General features: G+C 33.9%; 1 protein-coding gene across 4 annotated transcripts in view; it reads left to right on the plus strand.

The window, feature by feature from the left end:
• The first annotated feature begins 1,910 nt into the window (after window positions 1-1,910).
• The window catches only part of LOC124360926 (atlastin-2-like), an 84,765-nt gene continuing 67,345 nt past the window's right edge, over window positions 1,911-19,330 (plus strand). For 2 of the 4 annotated variants that reach the window (XM_046814929.1, XM_046814930.1), the window contains exon 1: window positions 1,911-2,169. In XM_046814929.1, the coding sequence (XP_046670885.1) occupies window positions 2,124-2,169 (46 nt within the window). In that variant the 5' untranslated portion in view covers window positions 1,911-2,123. Of the gene's footprint in view, window positions 2,170-2,236; window positions 2,478-19,330 lie in introns of those variants that run through there. The other 2 variants (XM_046814932.1, XM_046814933.1) reach the window with 1 other exon arrangement.

Here is a 19,330-nt window from a genome sequence, read left to right on the forward strand (position 1 = left end):
AGAAACAGTTAAACATTATGAACTACCCAGCTATAGAGAGAATCGCCTTCAAGCTTCCAGAATTGTTCTTGGAGGTTGGTTAAGCCTTATTACATTTTCAGCAAATTATTGTCCCCCCAGACATGTTATAACCAAACAACAATTTGATCAGTTTTTCACTACACTGGGAAATACATTTATAGCAAGAGGTGATTACAACGCGAAACACCCAGAATGGGGTTCTCGTTTGGCCACTCCTAGAGGACAACTATTAAGGGTTCTAAATAATAATCATTACGATTATCTTTCTACGGGTGAACCTACATACTGTCCATCTGATATGAGAAAAATTCCAGATTTGTTGCTTTTTTGTTACAAAAGGTACTAATAAAAACTAAACAGATAAAAAATCCTGCCTTGATCTATCTTCCGATCATTCGTCAATTATACAGAAGTACATTTAAGGACAGAAGTATTAAAAATGTTAAGCCAAATGTTACACAACAAATTTACTGACTGGGCTCGATTTCGTGATTCATTAAATGAAAATTTGAATTTGAACATTACGTTGAAGTGTTGGGGATTTAGAAAATGCAACAGACTACTTTATTGATTGTTTGCAATATTCTGCCAAAGTGGCCCTTACAACGTTCTTCAAAAGTTGACAAGACAGGGTTATATTACCCCTAACTACATCAAGAATAAAATTGAAGTGATTGCTGGCAAAAGAAGATTAAGAAGAATATGGCAAAACAGTAGAAATCCAAATGATAGGGAAAACTTCAACAAGGCGGCTCAATATCTGAAAAGATTATGGTTTAGTATTAAAACCCAGTTTGAAGAGTATACCCAGTCTCTCTCAGCAACCGAAGCTACAGACATTCGTTATGGAAAGTAACTAAAAGAATTAAGCAGCTTAAGATATCCATTTCCCCTATTTTAAAACCTGATGGAAATTGGGTGAAAATAATATTGAAAAATCTGAGGCATTTGCAGAATATTTCACCAATGTTTCCAAATCAAATGACGCCTTTGTGAACAACGAAGAGGAAATACAAGTATTTAGATTCTCCACTTCAACTCGATTTCCCATTACGAAAATTCAAACCATCTGAAGTTCGCTCAGTTACAACTCACAATCTCAATCCTCATAAGTCTCCTGTCTACGACTCTATTACTGGAAAAATACTGAAAGAACTTCCAAGAAAAGCTATTATATTCTTAGCATTATTATTTAACGCCCTACTGAGACTGGAACACATACCCGTTCAATTTAAAAGAGCCCATCTAATTGTCATCCCAAAGCCAGGGAAGCCCCTCACTCAGCTGTCAGACCAAAAAGCCTCTTATATATTATTTCAAAACTGTTTAAAAACTTCTTCTGAGAAGACTACAATCATTAATCGATGAAGATTCTGTAGTACCTGCTCATCAATTTGGGTTTAGGCGAAAGCATGGCACAATACAAGTCCACAGAATAGTTGAAATGATACGGGAGTGCTTAGAAAATAAAAGTGATTGTTCGGCTACCTTTGTAGATGTCAGTAAATCGTTTGATAAGGTGTGGCATACTGATCTATTATTCAAAATTAAGAAGTTTTTGCCTCACTCTGTTTTTTCAATGCTAAAATCGTATTCAAACCGATCTTTTCAAATAAAATATCATGATGTTCTTACTCAGCTACATTCAATAGAATCCGGAGTTCCTCAAGGAAGTGTACTTGGTCCATTTTTATACTTTTTATATACCGCTGACAACACAATAAATCTATGTTTTAAAGACGAAAAAGAAAGTACCTTTTCAATACCAATACTCAGAAATCGTTTTCTATATCACAATATCGATTAACCGATATCTATACAGATACCTATAGTATCGAAAGGAAAGTATCGATACCTACTCATATCAGTACTGTAGTATCGAAACGTCCCTACCCGTGGCTGTCAGCTGTCATGTAAGGCTAAGTTGCGTAAATCTGGACACAGTTTTAATGTTTATACTATCAATTGTCGAAAACTTTACTAGTCGATTCTTTACTTTGGAATATGAACCTCCAAAGAGCAAGTACTTTTGAATATCTTTAACAGGATACATCCTAATACTACAATTTCCCTAAATAACCAAGGTTGACAAACAATGAACTATGCCCTATGGTCGCCAACCTCTAACCTCTAACAACCGAATGCATGGTAATCATCTGATTATTCACCTTCGCCCTACCTTTTTTTCATAACGTCACTTTATACCACGTTTTATTTGTTATGCTTTGTGAGACGTGGCAGGGCAGTCGGAACAGTCACTCCCTGTCCCTGAGATCACATGGTTCAAACCACGGTTCAGTTACTATTTCTAAGAACCGGAGTTTACAGTAAACTACCAAATAAAAATAAGAATTCATTTTTTTGTCTAAGTTATAAGGTGGAAAGTGGATCAAGCCTGATTAACAATAACTTTTGAAAAGTGTTTTGTTCTTTTTTTAAGATGCTTACAATTTAGGGTAAGTATTCCTATTATGAAGGTGAATATTGTGTTTTGGAACGTCTATTTTAAAACTAATTGAGAAATATTACTAATAATTTAACCCGGGCGTCCATCGTATCTTGTCAAAGTCAAAGTCAAATTCTTTATTGCCATTTAAACAGATTGTATACATGTATGACATCGTCAATATTTAAACAGTGATACTAATAAATGTATTTAATAATTAGTACAATATAAAATGAACTCTTTTACATCATAGATACTTAATTCAATCAACAATGACTTAAGCTTAATTTTAAATTTATTGTCATCTAAGCATTTAATTTCCCTAGGTAACATATTACAAATTTTAATCCCCATTTCATATGTTGATTTAATGGTTGCTTGGTAATTGCATTGCCTGATTCTAAGCAAGTTTCTTTGTCTAGTATATCATGATCATGAATTGAACTATTTGTAGGTAAAACATTTAAATTTATCCTAACATACAATAATAACTGTAGCAAGTAGTTGTGAAATGCATACCTGTTATGTAAGGTTTGGCTTGCAGGATCTACTTGTAAAATTTATAATACATCTAAATAGTAACTACCCCTTTTTTTTGCAAAGAACTGTGCTTTCAGACTGTAACTATAAAGCTAGAAATATTTCTTCCTTTAAAGAAGATGGCTGCAGTATAATAAGAGGCCACCACCACAATAGAATCATAGCCTAGTAGGCTATATCCTTAAAAACAGTAAAAAGTAATTAAAATGTTAAACTGTTTTGTTTGTTACATTACTTATAGATACACAACATAGATAGTTTTTATGTAACGTAATTCGTGTTAACATTTTTGTTTCTATAGTTTAGATAATCATAAACATGATTCTATTGTGGTGGTGACCTCTTATTTCACTGTAGCCACAAAAATTAACGAAATTTGCAAAAAGTATATACATTTATATTACACATATTAAAAATTCAGAATAGCCAAATAACTTAGTGGTAATTTGTATCCTGAAGATAGAAATCTACAATGTTGAACTGTTTATATTAATAAAATTTTGTGTAGAGTACGAACCCGGTTTTTTATGTTGATATTATCAAACGAGATTTAATTATTATACCCATTGAACTTAAACAATAACTAAATCATCTGCATCAACTGTATACACATTTTAATATTCTAATCACAATTTGTTCTATAAGTAACTATAGTTAACTTTAGAAACTAAATAACTAGGAAAAAGGCTATAAGATGATTTACTGTCTTTCTTGGTTTCAAGATGTTTGTTTTGTTACATTTTCTTAATTGTTTAAATGCCATTTTTCCTATCACCTGTGTTAGTTTTATCGTTTGGCTCCTTTATATATATATATAAAAAATTAATAGCCTAACTTAATAAAATTAACTTTCACTTACAAACCTACATGTAACTTTAATTTAGTATTTCAGATACGTTGATAATGATTGATAGTTTTGTTATTCGTTATACGTAAGTATCGATGATTGTAATAAGTGATATAAAAACCGGGTTCGCTTATCGTAGTTTACCCAAAGTTTGTTTTATACTTTTATGAAAAAAACAATTGAAATATGTTCCTTCTTACGGTAGTTATATAACAATGTTATATATACAGTATGGTAAAAAAGTCCCGGAACGGTTTAATATATTTTTTACCAATATATATATAAAGTAATGAGACTTGGTATATCAATAATAGCCATAAATTTCTAGTTTTTTTAAGGTATTAAAAATTTTGTATCCCCTTATGGGGGAACGGCCCACGAGGAGTCAGACAAAAATTCTTAAATAGCAGCATAGGTCGAGTTTTATATCAAATTAAAGGTCTTAGTTAGTAGAACACATTGCCGCAAACCGGACCTCAAAAAGGTTCACTCTAACTGAAATGGCGGCGTTTTAAAGTTATTCGTCATTTATCTGTGATGCGATGAATTAGTTTCTTCTGTGTTGGCAACATTCATTGCAACAATGGGATTTCCGGGATAGTGTATTGGTCTTGAAAACTCATTAGTGTTTTACATCCTTTCTATTCAGTGAAAGTTCTTTTTGACATTCCTGTTGAAAAGTCCAACTGCAGGGTCATTAACTGTGTATCTTATCATTCTGAGGGTAGAATGCGTTTAGACAGGAAACTTAATTTTCCTCATGAGCTGTTACAAAAGTCGATCTTAAGTTAAGATTTGTAAAGTGTAAGATTGGGTTTATTTAATTGTTAACAGTGACTAGTTGTGAATCTTGTGATAGGGATGTCTTCTGACTGAGACTGAGAGAATAAACCTGCTTATGATGAGGGGGTATGGTGACCGTTTGTACGATCATATGACGAAGTTGTGCATTTATTAAATGACACATTTCCGGACCGGCCACCAATAACAAAGTCTACCGTCTGTAGAACAGTCCAACGATTTCTAGATACCGGCAATGTTAAAGACCGTCCAAGAAGTGGTAGACCTTTATCTGCTACTGACGAAAATACATCCATAGAAGTATTACAAAGTTTCATCGAAGAACCACACACATCAACAAGAACTGCAGCAACTAATCACGGAATAAGCCATGTTTCAGTGTTAAAACGTTTTAAAACAAAACCACTATTATCCGTATAAGGTCAGATTGGTCCAGGAGCTTTCGGAAGACGATTTTGACAGAAGAGTGGAATTTTGTGAGACAATGATGAATAGATATGTACAAGATCGAAATTTCTTAGCAAAAGTTTGTATTTTCAGACCTTTACACTTCATGGCGATGTAAGTAGGCATAACTGTCGTTATTGGAGCGACGACAATCCTCACTGGATGAGGGAAAGCCATACCCAGAAACCTGGAAAAGTTAACATGTGGGCTGGGATTGTTGGAAATCATATTGTTGGAACCTTTCATAATCAATGGAAATTTGAATGGGGTGACATATGAATTGATGTTGAGAGAAACCATTATACCGGCTTTACGTGCTGTGTTGGGTCGAAGTTATAACACAGTATGGTTTCAACAGGATGGTGCACCACCTCATTATGCTTTACAAGTACGAGCGCTGCTTGATAGAGAGTTTCGCAATCGTTTGGATAGGACGTAGGGGAGCAATAGAGTGGCCACCTAGAATCACCTGATATAAATCCTCTATTGATTTCTTTTTATGGGGTTATTTAAAACAAAGGGTTTTTTTTAACTAAGCCTGCCAACACAGAAGAACTAATTCATCGCATAACAGAGGAAACTCATCAAATACCTCCTGAGATGATTAAAAAAGTTATTGAAGGCTTCTACCACAGATTGGGCTATTGCCAAGAGAAACTTGGACAACATTTTCAACACTTTCTATAATTGTAAGTACTACATTTTCAATTCTAATTATTAAATTAATGTTATCTTAATGTAAGAGAATGACTTATTTGGATAAATGACGAATAACTTTAAAACGCCGCCATTTTCAGTTAGAGTGAACCTTTTGAGGTCCGGTTTGCGGCAATGTGTTCTACTAACTAAGACCTTTAATTTGATATAAAACTCGACCTATGCTGCTATTTAAGAATTTTGTCTGACTCCTCGTGGGCCGTCCCCCATAAGGGATACAAAATTTTTAATACCTTAAAAAACTATGAAAATTTATGGCTATTATTGATATACCAAGTCTCATTACTTTATATATATTGGTAAAAAATATATTAAACCGTTCCGGGACTTTTTTACCATACTGTATATATGTGTATGTATGTATATTATGAATTAGTAAAAGAATCTTACAGCAATGTATTTTTATGTTCATGGCACAATTTGCTATAAGTAGGCTAATCTAAATGTTGTATTGATACTATATTTAGTGTAATATTAAAAAGTAAGAACATTGTTATACAGGGTGGCTGGTCATCAGTGTTACAAAAATTTTTCTATTCAAAATTTAATGTAGAATACGAAAATTATGTCATTTACTCAAATCCGCTAACGGGTAGTTGAGAAATTGCTGTAATATGTTTAAAAACATGGTTAGATTTTAGAAAAATTAAAATAATTCTTTTTGAAGCTAATATTTTGACTTGGAACCTCTTACATGCATCATTACACTTCATTTACTTTGTAATTTCACCCAAAAATTGTTGTAACACTGATGACCAGCCACCCTGTATAACTACCACCAGAAGGAACAAATTTCATCCAATCTATATATATAAATTCAAAATTCAAAAATCCTTTATTCAATAAAATGTACATTGTACAATGAATAGCGTCAACCTACAATAAGTATAATTACTAATAATTAATAATATTGAATAATAGTTAAATAATAACAAAAATTTGCATATAATAATTAAATTAATACGAGTAACAGCTGACATATAACTTAAACCAAGCTAATATAATAATTAGCAAAAATTTAAAAACAAATAAAAATTTAACATTTAACAGGTCACCAAACAGAAAAAAAAATTTTTCCAAGATGTAGTTAGTTTCTAACATAAATTCTTATACAGAAAAAGGATCCTATCACAAAATTTTCTTAAGTTTATGGCACTACCTGTATACGTAAACCACAACTTAAATAATAGCTTATAAGTAAATATATAGACAAAGTGTATACACAAATTTTAATTATAGTTTCTTTCCCAAAACTCCTCAATGGAATATGGTGCTATTTTAATAAAAAATTCTTTTAGTTCTTTTTTAACCCTTTGAACGCCGATATAAATTTAGTAATTTTTTTAGATTACGCTCATTTAAGGTGAAAAAATAAAAATGAAAAATTCCTTAAATTAGCTAATTTTTTTATTCATTCCTAATGACTAATAGTCGCACAAAAAAAAAAAAATTTTACAGCAGTGTAATACTTGCATTAAAATAATCATATTTTTCATAATAATGGAATATTTCAATCAAAATCAAATTTTAGGTTACAGAGTAATCAAATGCATGTGATGAAAACTATGCACAAGGATAAGAAAACAAATAAAGTGTAATATGCTGATCTTGATTAGTTTTATAAGTTCTGATAATAATAGATTTCGGCAGTTGTACGGTTGTAAACTTTCAAAACAAAAATCGGGATGAAAGCCATGGGTCTCGGGATATGACTTGCAGCTATAATCACACAACTGAAAAGAAACAATAAAAACTTTATTATAACACCTAAAACATGGTATCAATAACTTTTTACAACTGTTTGTATAAGGAATGACAACGCAAGAACACTTTCCCAAAGGCACAATGCGTGCTCCACTGACAGTCGTAATGGCGGATAGTATCGTCATCGGCGTACAGACGGGAGTGGGAGAACAGCTGCCAGCAACAAAACAATTTACTGTTTACCTACTGTAACGTGTCTATAGTAAGGTTATCTTCTATAAACAAATCACACTATTTTTGTTTTAGTATAAGAGCGATCAATGGTATTCTAAACTAATAACCCTTTATTTTTAGAATGCACAAGTTCCTATGGAATTCAATAATTAGACTCAGTATAAAATAATAGAAATTTTAATAAAATTTTGAATTCAATAATACAGCAACGCCAAGCTATCTTTCTTTACTTTTAATTTATTCTCAATTAAATCTTATTTATAACTCATCAAAAGTTCACAAGTCCAGTCTTAAAATTAACAATCAATCAATCATTCAATAATTGTATCCTTCAAGTTCTCAGTGCTAATGTTTTCAACAGAAACTCAAAATAAAAATCTTCATTAAACTTCAAAATAAAATAATCTTTCTTCAAATATAAAACGAAATAAATAATAAAATAATACTTCTTCTCAAAATAAAAATCAAACAAATTAAGGTAATATTAATATTTAAATATGAACCAAGACAATGTCCCAACCAGTTAAAGTCAAAATTGTATCAATTTCAAACTACTTATTTTCTGTAAATTTCCAATTTACAAATTATTGAATTATCCAGAATTGTTCGCTTGGCTTTGAATGTTAAAATTTAGCAACTTGTTAAAAGGTATATAGAATCTCAGAACATTAAATAAAATTTTCTTTTTAGTAGCTATTCCTGAATAAACCAAATTGAACAGAGAAAACTATCATCAAGTAATTTTCTATTTCAATATTAAATTCTAACTTTCACAGTACCTCACACATCCGCTGAAGACTTCACCAAGTAACCAAAATGACTATTATAGATTAATTAATTTAAACGTGAGACTTTAAATTTTGAAAAGAAATTTTAATTTTAAACTCAACAAACTCAACCTTCTTCCCGAAAAATCAATACGGCAAGAGTAGGCTATCAACTTAATACGACTTGTCTCTCTGAGCACACAGCAACGAATCCCCTGAAAACGTGGTTGAAGCCACCGGAAGGATATAGAAGTCCCTCCCACCATCTAATCAACCTAACATTGGCCATCAAATTTGAGCAAACACAATGTCTGAATTGGATGGTACATATCCAACCAGACCTGTAACCTATGCTCATTACCTAGATACAAAAGGAAGCTTCTAGCATTCCTCGAAACCTGAATTGACAAGAAAATCAGCACTGCTCAAAGGATAACAATTCTTACAATTCAATTATTATATAAGTTTACAAATTCTCTTAATTAAAAATATAAAAAAATTCCTATAAATAATTAAATAATATAGGAAGCATGTTATAAGAAATCTACAGCTTAACACAGGCCCTGGGTCAGGAGGCTTGGGAACAACTAGTTCTGAGTCTAGTTTTTTTTGAACAGTTTTCCTTTGTCCTTTTTATTTTTAAACATTCAGGGCGGATTGCTTGGCAAGCTAAACGCTCTTGAGTCTGTGATTATGAATAATAACTGTGACATTATTTGTTTATCCGAGCATTGGCTGAGCAGTTCTGAAATTAATGCCTGTAGCATAAAACACTTTAATTTAGTTTCAATATATCAGAGAAAATTAATAATTATGGTGGTACACTTATTTATGCTTCTAATAGGCTAAAAATGTTGTAATATTGATATTGTGTCTTTTTTGTGTTGACAATCATTTTGAGGCATGTGCTTTATTGCTTGACGAACTCAAGATTATTGTTATAAGTTTGTATCGTACTCCTGCAAGTGATGAGTGTTTGTTTTTGGAAAAACTTGAAAGTCTCTTGACATTTTTGACTGATAAGTGGGCTAATTATAGACTGGTGTGTGGTGGTGACATTAATGCTCAGTTTGATGTAACCAAAGATGTTAGGTCTGTCAAAGAATTTCTAAATCTTTTGAGACAATTCAATATGGTATTGTCATAACTCTGAACCTACTCGTTCTAATGCGTGTTTGGATAATGTTTTTTTCAATATGTCCCACTTCAAAACTATTTTTCTTTTGTGGAACATTTCCCATATTCAGACCACAACGCGCTATGGTTCAGGGTCTAGGTCACCAGTAATTCCTCAACTGTCCACCCAGCACCTGTAAGGAGTCAACCGGTGAAGAAGCGAGTTTACTCACGGGACAAAACCTTTCAACTAAGGAATGAACTCTCAAGGATCAACTGGAATCATACATTATGTTATAGTGTTTTGTGTTTTAATGATGCTGATGCCTTTTTTAATAGTTCTTTAGGGTATTTATGTATATCTTTGATAATATTTTTCCTCTTAAGGAATTAAGTTGTATGCCCAATAATAAAACTAAAAACAGGGGTAACTGGTTTAATGACGATTTAAAATATCTTAGATCTTTTGTTAATGGTTTTTGCTTATGACAAGTACAAAGTTTCTATGTCTATATGTGATAAAAATTGTTATACCAGACTTAAACGGTCTTATCGAGCAGCCATTGATTGAAGCAAAAATAAATTACAATGCTAATCTTATAGAAAACTCAAATAACAAGTGTAAAGCTGCCTGGTCCATTGTTAATGATATTAACAATACAGTTAAATATAAGTCGAACTGGGACTTAAAACCCTGATAGTTTTTAATAATTATTTTATTGATTCCATAACTGAAATTAAGGTCTAATATAAAAAAGCCTAGCTCAGTTTTGGCTACTGAAATGTGCCCAATGTTTGCAAACCCAGATAGTTTTAAGTGGAATCAAGTGTCAGTTTCTGAAATAAGGTCTGTTATAAGTCAAATGAAAAAAACAGATAGTAAGGATTTCTATGGCCTATCTAGCAATATGTTGAAGGAAATAGTGGATCATGTTGCAGAACCACTTACCATTAGTATTAATTTATGCCTTGAGCAGGGTGTATTTCCTGAATAGTCTGAAAATTTCTAAAGTAATACCGGTATTTAAAAAAGGGCCTACAACAAGTCCAGCAAGTTTCCGTCCCATCTCGCTTATTCCAGTCTTTGGTTAAAGTAATTGAGCACATTGTCTATAAGCAGGTAAGCCTGTACTTGGAATCGCATGGATTTTTGTCTGATCAACCAGTTTGGCTTTAGGCAAGGTAGATCAACAATATCTGCCATTGATACTGTAGTAAGGAGATTCTCAACGCTTTTTGAGTCCAAAGAGTATGCCTGGGCCACTTTTATTGACCTAAGCCGTGCTTTTGACTGTGTTGATCATAGCTTGTTGCTTGAAAAGATGGAACAGTATGGCATCAGTGGATCTGCAAAACAATTTTTTAGATCTTATCTGTCTAGGAGGAGTCAAGCTGTTTATCTTGATGGCCGGTGGTCTTCAGCTAGGGAGCTTAGATGTGGTGTTCCCACAGGGGTCTATATTGGGCCCTCTTTTGTTCTTAATAGCAATAAATGATTTAACCTATTAATATTCAACAGTCTAAAACTTGTATGTATGCTGATGACACCAATTTTCTTTCTATTGATAAAAACTTCATTGATTTACAATTACAAGTCAATAATACCTTAGAACTAGCTTCAAATTGGTTTTTCAGCTAATAACTTACTTTTAAATAATGACAAAACTAAATCAGTTCTGTTTAGTCTTAGGCCTGTTAAAGATGATATTGAGTTTGATAATTGTGTCAAGTTTTTAGGTGTGTACATTGATTGTAAGCTGTCATGGGCAAAACACATTGAACAAATATCAACTAGGCTATCTCGTGTGATTTATCTATTAAGACGTCTTATGAGTTGTGTTCCTAAACATTATATTGTTACTGTTTACTATGGTCTATTTCAGTCCATAATAAGCTATGGTTTGATTTTTCTGGGGCAATTCCAGCAACCTTAAAGATATCCTTGTGATACAGAAGAAGGCTGTTCGAATAATTACCAAGTCTCACTACCTGACTAATTGTAAACCACTTTTTTATTAATTTAGGTATTTTAACTGTTTTTAATCTCTATATATTTTATTTGTTGTTATATATTCATAAAGATATTTTACCATATAATGTAAGGAATGAAATCCATGAAAGATTTACAAGGCATAGTAATCGTCTTGATGTACCCTTCACAAGATTTGGAAAAAATTAGATCTAGCCATACTATAATGTGTATTAGACTATATAATAAGTTACCACTCTCAACCAAAGATTTATCTTTTTAGTCTCTTTAAATGTAAGTTACATAGATGGCTGGCTGCTCATCCCTTCTATAGTAGTATCGATGAATTTTTAAACATGCCAAATTCTGAAATTAATGTTTTGTAAGTTTGTTATATATGTAAGATTTATTTATTTTATTTTATTGACTATTTATTTTAGTTTATTATTTAGTTTAGATTTTATTTGATATTTATCAATGTTATTTTAATTCAAGAATTAGGTATAGCAAAAATGATGTTTTATATTATCAATTTACACTAGTTAGTCATACCTAAGTAGTATACACATTAACTATGACAAGTTATGATTTGTAACATAAAATGATGACCATGTCGATTGCTATATGCCTAAAGACAATAAAGATTTTGATTTTGATTTTGATTGAGCATCCTATACCTACTGCGGCCAGCCTGACAGCTGCAACTGGATTATTTGGTCCAGCCAGTACATTAATTTGTATTGTGGCTTATTTTTTGGATTTTATAAACTTCAAAACAGTAATAAAATATATTTTTTATCGATCGGCGGATTATTTCGTTTTTTTTGGCGTTATAAGACCAAAAACATCGCGGATTATTCCGTCTACGGCGTGCTAAGGGTTAAATTTAATCATCAAATTTTGTTCCAACAAAAACTTCCAGGGAAAGTGATAGAGCATTTTAGTGCCTACAAATTTTGTTTTTTTTTTTTAGTATAAAATTTCAAATTATGAGGTTCTACTTGCCTGTTTGTACGAGTGTTATAATTATGCCTATTTGTTTCTTGGACAAAATTTATATTTACTTTAGCATATGCTACAGTTTCCAGAATGTATAATCCAAAAACAGTTGGAATGCCTAATTCTACAAAAATATGTTTCACTGATTGATCTCTTTTTAAGTTAAACATTATTCTAAGTGCCCTTTTTTGTTGAAGCAGTATTCTATCAAGATTTCTTTTTGTTGTAGCGCCATACACACTAATTCCGTAGGCTAGGTGAGAATGGACCATAACATAATAAATTTGTGTTTGAGTTTTTAAATTACTTATTTTAGACATTTGTCTTAGGGCATACAATCCAGATGACATTTTACTACAGGGATGCTACAGGTTAGGGAAGTCAGGGGAAAAAAAACAGGACTGGAAATCACGGAAAAGTCAGGGAATCCGGTCTCAAGTCAGGGAATTTCGACGTTGGTCAGGGAAAAATATAAAATCTACTAATTACTTATGGCGCAGTGTTCTAAAGTATTTTACTTCTGTGTTGTAAAAGATCATTTAAGTCAATCTTTTTGTACGTATTAAACTGTGTTCACTTTATTTTTTGCTTTTTTATATTTGCCACCCTGTTAGCCTCAACACCGCTTTTTTCCACCCATTAATTGCCAAAAACCCTGGGGATTGCGTCGAAAAAAGTCAGGGAAAAATGAAAAATTTGGTCTGGAAATCAGGGAAAAGTCAGGGAATTTCATTATTGGACTCCTGTAGCAACCCTGTACTAACAACATAGTCGATATGTTTATCCCATGAAAGATTTTTATCTATCATTAGGCCAAGAAATTTGGTATGATCAACTTGTTCTAGTAAAGTGTTGTCCAAAAAATATTTGGTTGATCATTTTCTCTATTTTGTTTTGTATTAAAAGATATAAAATTTGTTTTACTTGAATTTATGAGAAGATTTTTACTGTCAAAAAGTCTTCAATGATTGAAAGGCAAATAAAAACGATTCCTCAATACATTCCATGGTCTTCCCAGAGATTGTTACATTAGAGTCATCGGCATACAAGCAAATATTATTGCCCCTAGGGATCAGCCCTAGGGGCAATAATATTTTAGTCAGCAGTGTATTTAAGAGTAGTTTAATTTTGTCTTCTTCTTCTGTATTTATGCTATTTGAGCCACCCACTATCAAACCACATCATTTTTTGTGTAATTGTTCTTGATTCTTGATACACATTGCCACTAACATTAGCTTCTTTGTAGCTGAAATTTTTTTCTAGATTCTCCACGCAACCTTTCTGTCCCCAAAAATTGTAATTTTGGATAAACCAGCCTTTTGGTGCATTTTGTTACTTTCTTTGAGTGTAGCTGATTTAGAAGTTTGTCTAACCTTTGTATTGTTTGTTATTTGTTTATCTTCTTGTGGTTTATAGTGATTATTTGAACATGTTTCTAAAAGACAGGAAAATCTATTTATACACGGTACTTCAGTGTGCTCAGTATTTTTTTGCCCATGGGAATGTTTTCCTTTCACCTCTGTCCGCATTCTTAGTTCAGAGGGGCTATTCTGGCTTACTCGTGCTGTATTGTCCTTGTTTTCTCTAGAAGTAATGAAAAGTGAGAGTAATTGACTATTTATTCTGCACCTGTTGTTCAAAATGTAAGCTAAACTGGCCCTTTTCTGAATAGCTTCCTTCTTTTTTATTTTCATGAATTGTAAAAATCTCATGTCGGCAATGTCTTTTTTAGTCAGAAAGTTTGATATTGTCAGTTCAATAGCAAAGAGCATGAAAATTCCACAATCATAAGCATTATTTTGTTGAGGCCCTTTTATCTCTGTAAGTGACAGATTGTCACAATTTCCAGAAGTATATCTTAAGATTTTAGCAGCTACACTTGTGGCATTTTCGTAATTTTTCCTTTCAATAGAGTCATAATGAAAAAATGTTTTGTCTTTTTTTACTGTACACAAGCAAACTCCAGTGACAATAGACAATAGACAATAGACAATATACTTTATTGACATGTTCTTTGAGAACAGTACATAGCGTCAGTTTATACAGGTATAAGGTAACAATTTTTAGCTGTTTGTTAAATTCTTCTTCTGTGTAAAAAGGTCTCTCTTGGAGCCCACAGAGTCAGTTGTTTCTTGAAGCGGTGAGGTGGTTGGTTCTTTAAGTGCTCTGGAAGGTGGTTGAAGTAGGCGGCTCCTTTATAGGATGGTTTCCTCTTGTATAGGCTCAGATGGTGTGGGGGCAATGCGAAGTCCGAGGCATGTCTAGTGTTGTGCTGGTGCAGATCTGAGTGTCTTGGCTGTGATGTTTTTACAGTGTGGAAGATTACTTCTCTTTATTAGAGTGATACGACTGTCAATATTTTAAAATTTTGAAGTGTTCTCGGCAGCTGTCACGGTAGTTAAGGCCTGCGAGGCATCTAATTGCCCTCTTCTGGTTGATCAGAACTCTCTCAAGGTTTGGTTTTGGATGTTCCTCCCCAAGTGGCAATGCCATATCTCAGGTGTGATTCGAAGAGAGCAAAGTAAGCTACCTTGGGCCGTGTCTGTGCCACTTATTTGTTTTATTCTACGTATAACATAGTTTTTCCTGCAGATAGTTTTTTGCACAGTTGATCTATTTGTGGCTTCCATGACAGTTTATCATCAATTATGATACCAAGGTGTCTGGTGGTGTTTTTTATTTCTAGGTCTGGGAGCGTCAAGTTTAAGGTCTCTGCGTAGATTGCTGAAGGTCATCTGAACTGTTTTTTTATTATTTAAGACAAGGTCATTTCTGGTACAGAATAGTTTTGTTTTATTGAAAGTGGCAGTTGTGTTTCTCTGGAGTATTGCTATTGATTTATTTGCTATTGTTAGTGCTGTGTCGTCTGCATACATGACGGTATGACAGATGTCTCCTAGCCAGTTGGGCATGTCATTTTGTAAGTAGGAGGAACAAGACTGGCCCCAGAACCGATCCTTGTGGTACGCCCCTTTGTGTGTCAGTGGTTTTTGATTGACATTTCTGTAGTATGTTGTTTTCAGTGTAATTTACTTCCACAAACATCTTTCTATCAGTCAGGTAGCTACGAACCAGCTTTGAGCTTTTCCTCTTATATACCAAGGTTTCCTAGTTTTTGGAGTAGTTGTTCGTGATTTAGGCAATCAAAAGCCTTACTGAAGTCTAGGAAGAGGCAGGTTGCTGTGCAGCCTTCCTTCCAGTTGATCTATAATGTATTCTATGAATTGTATTAAGGCTGTGGATGTTGATCTGCCCTTTAGGAATCCGTGTTGTTGGTAAGTAAGAAGTTTTGTTTTCCTCAAGGTAGTTTAGGAGTCTGTGTAAGACAACTTTTTCTAAAATTTTTGAAAAAGTAGAAATGAGTGAAATAGGTCGATAGCTGTTTGTGTCATTATGTGGTCCGGCTTTGTACTTTGGGTAGACTTTAGCTATTTTTTAATTGGTTGGGGAAAATTCCTTGTGAAAGAGATTTGTTAGTTATAAGGGTGAGTGGTCTTAACAGTTCGTTTTTACATGCTTTTACAAGTTTAGCTGATATGTGATCTGCTCCAGATGAGGTTTTTGGTTTTAGGGAGTCTATGATTTTTAAGATTTCATTAGTTGTTGCTGGTTTGAAGTGTAAGATCTGCTTTATAGGTGGAGGTGGTTCATAGTCATCTGGGTCTGGTTCGGATTAAGATCAGAGTTTTGGAGTGTTCTGTGTGCCACAGTTGAGAAAAATGTGTTGAAACAGTTTGCCACTTCTGCTGGTTGTGTTATAATGGTGTTGTCCATGAGGAGGAGCAATTCTGTGTTGTTGTCAGTTTTAGCCTTACGCTGGTTATTTACCACTTGCCATAACGCTCTGGACCTGTTGTCAGCTTTGTTTATATATTCTGCCATATATTCTTTACGTAGCGATTTTAGTTTAGTGTCGTAACTCTTTTCCTTGCAGCCGTCTCCATTTTTGTCTTCTGCTCTTCCTGTGCAATTGTTCCTTTTCCAAAGCTTTTATGTCAAACTCCTTCTAAAAAAAACTGAACCAGGAAATGACCAGGAGAGACAGCCAAACTCCTTTTAAAAAACTGAACCAGGATATGACCCAGGGAGTGACAACAATAGATTAGAACCTGACACGGCCACAAATAAGCAGTCCTCACTTAGGAAAATCACAACACACCATCCCCCCCTAAATGCAAGACTACGATCACACAATGAAACAATAGAGGAGTTCTTCAACAAAAACATAGACCACTACAGGCAAATCATTAATAGTTACCCAAGCAGAGCGACAACCATGGTTCTGGAGAACAGTACACAACCTCGAAGTGATCAAAAGGAATCATCTTTTTTAGACTTGAGCACTTCAAAGCAAGGCAGACAAAAATCTCAAAAAAAGGAAGACTTGCCATCCTGCATCAAAACATAAGAGGACTACAAAGCAAATCCCATCGCCTCCTTCACTTAGCGGAGCTGGAAAAACTCAATGTCATCATCTTAACAGAGCATGGACTACGACAAAACCAGATAGTAGTCCATTAAATGGTTACCTGGCTTTGAACTAATAGCCCACTACAGCCGCACCCATCACAGACTTGGAGGTGTAGCTATCTTTGTAGAAGATGCTCTACAAGCTTGTGTTGAGAGGTTGATGTGTTCACAATATTGCCAAGAACTTTCATGTGAGGTCGCAATGATCAAGATAATTTTTAAGAAAGACATTACTTACATCATAGGCACATATAGATCACCTGATAGTAACTTAGAAGATACAATAGCCACATTAACTCGTATAATAGATTACACTCATGTCGAAAATAAACATCTCATTATCATGGGAGATATAAATGTTGATATACTGGAGCCAGACAGAAACACAGCAAAATTAAACGAAATGCTCGCTTACCATAATATTCAAAGAGTTGATCTGCCAGCCACAAGAATTACTCCTATATCAAAATCATCTATAGACTGGATTGCTTCCAATATGATCACTGAAGCACTTGACATATCAGTCTTTAACACTGGACTCTCTGATCACACAGCCCAGAAGTGCACTATCACCAACTTAGAGGAAATAAAAAACACCTAAATCAGTGCACAGAGCAATTGGAGGAAGAAACTTGGATGAGCTGAAATGGTTGTTAATAAATGAAAGGTGGGAAAAAGTGTATACATCTTTAAACTCAGAGGAAGCTTACAACAACTACAGAACCACGGTAACAATAGCTCTGGACACTGCTTGCCCTCTTAAAACTGCCAGGACTAAAAAGACCAAACCTAAACACTTTGCAGATGCAGAAGCATTAATTCTGAAGAATGATTACCTAGCTTACCTCAACCAGTTTGAAACCACAGGAAATCTTGCTGACAGAATCAAAGCGACAGACTTAAAAAAAAAAAAGTATGACCAAAGACTGAAGACCCTAAGAAGTCAAAGAAATCGCAGATCAAATTACCAACTCCCAAAATAGTCAAAAACAATCTGGGAAACGATTAATAGTGTCCGATCAAAAAAACAAGACACCTTACCTCAGCTCAAACTGAACCATCAATGGACAACTTATTGAAGACACATATGCTGTAGCTGAACAGTTCAATGATTATTTTGCCAACATTTGCAAAATTACACCATTGATCGTAATAATGGCACTGCCAGGAGACCAGTTTTGAACTCCCTGGAGGGACCTCACACAGTGAACTCAGATCATTAAGACCCACAAACCCAAGAGGATTTAAGATCAATTATTAAAAGCTTAAAATCCAAAAACTCAGCAGGAATTGACGACATATCCACAAAAGTACTAAAGCACTGTGCAGAAGAACTAATTTGCCCCCTCACTGACATCTTCAATAAAACTTTCAATGAAGGCCACGTTCCCTCCGCTTTAAAAATATCCAAAATATATCCAAAATTTAAGACTGGTAGTAGAACATAATTAAGCAACTATAGGCCCATATCCTTACTCCCCAACGGTCGCAAAACTCTGTGAAAAAAGTAGTACTCACCAGGCTTCTAGAACACTGTACACTCAACAACCTGATAACAAGCTCTCAGCATGGTTTGTCAAAGGTAAATCAACTACCACAGCAATGATTGAATTACTAGAATCAGTAATTGACAGCTTAGAATAATGGGAACCTAACTACAGCGATCTTCCTCGATTTCAGCAAAGCGTTCGACTGCTTAGGACACGACCTCATACTGAAGAAACTGAATGCACTGGGTGTAACAGCAACGGCCCTAAAATGGTTTGAGAGTTACCTCAAAGACCGTAGTCAAGTAGTTTGAAATTAAGTCTACAGTAAAAGGAACCACCAAGGCATTTCGGTCGCAACCTCTGCCAATCCAAAGAGGTGTGCCCCAAGGATCTGTGCTGGGCCCAGTGCTGTTCATTCTTTTTACTAATGACCTCCCAGAATACTTAAGTGAATACACTAAAACTTTGATGTACGCAGACGACACAACTTTAATCCTCGACAACCATTCTCCTGAAAATCTGTGCCTGAATGCTTATATTGCTGTCAATATGGCATATCAAATATTGTGATGGAAACGACTTAGTGGTGAACCCCTCCAAAACTAGCCAATTTAGGATTTGGAAGAAAGATCAGGGCAAATAAACTCCTTACCAGAAGTGAACTTAGTTGACCAAAACCAAATTCCTTGGGGTTTTAGTTGACTCTAACTTATCTTGGACCCCTCATATTGACCAGCTATGTAACAGACTGAACTCAAGCTT

This window comes from Homalodisca vitripennis, chromosome 4 (genome assembly GCF_021130785.1).
Source record: "Homalodisca vitripennis isolate AUS2020 chromosome 4, UT_GWSS_2.1, whole genome shotgun sequence".
Classification (NCBI taxonomy): domain Eukaryota; kingdom Metazoa; phylum Arthropoda; class Insecta; order Hemiptera; family Cicadellidae; genus Homalodisca; species Homalodisca vitripennis.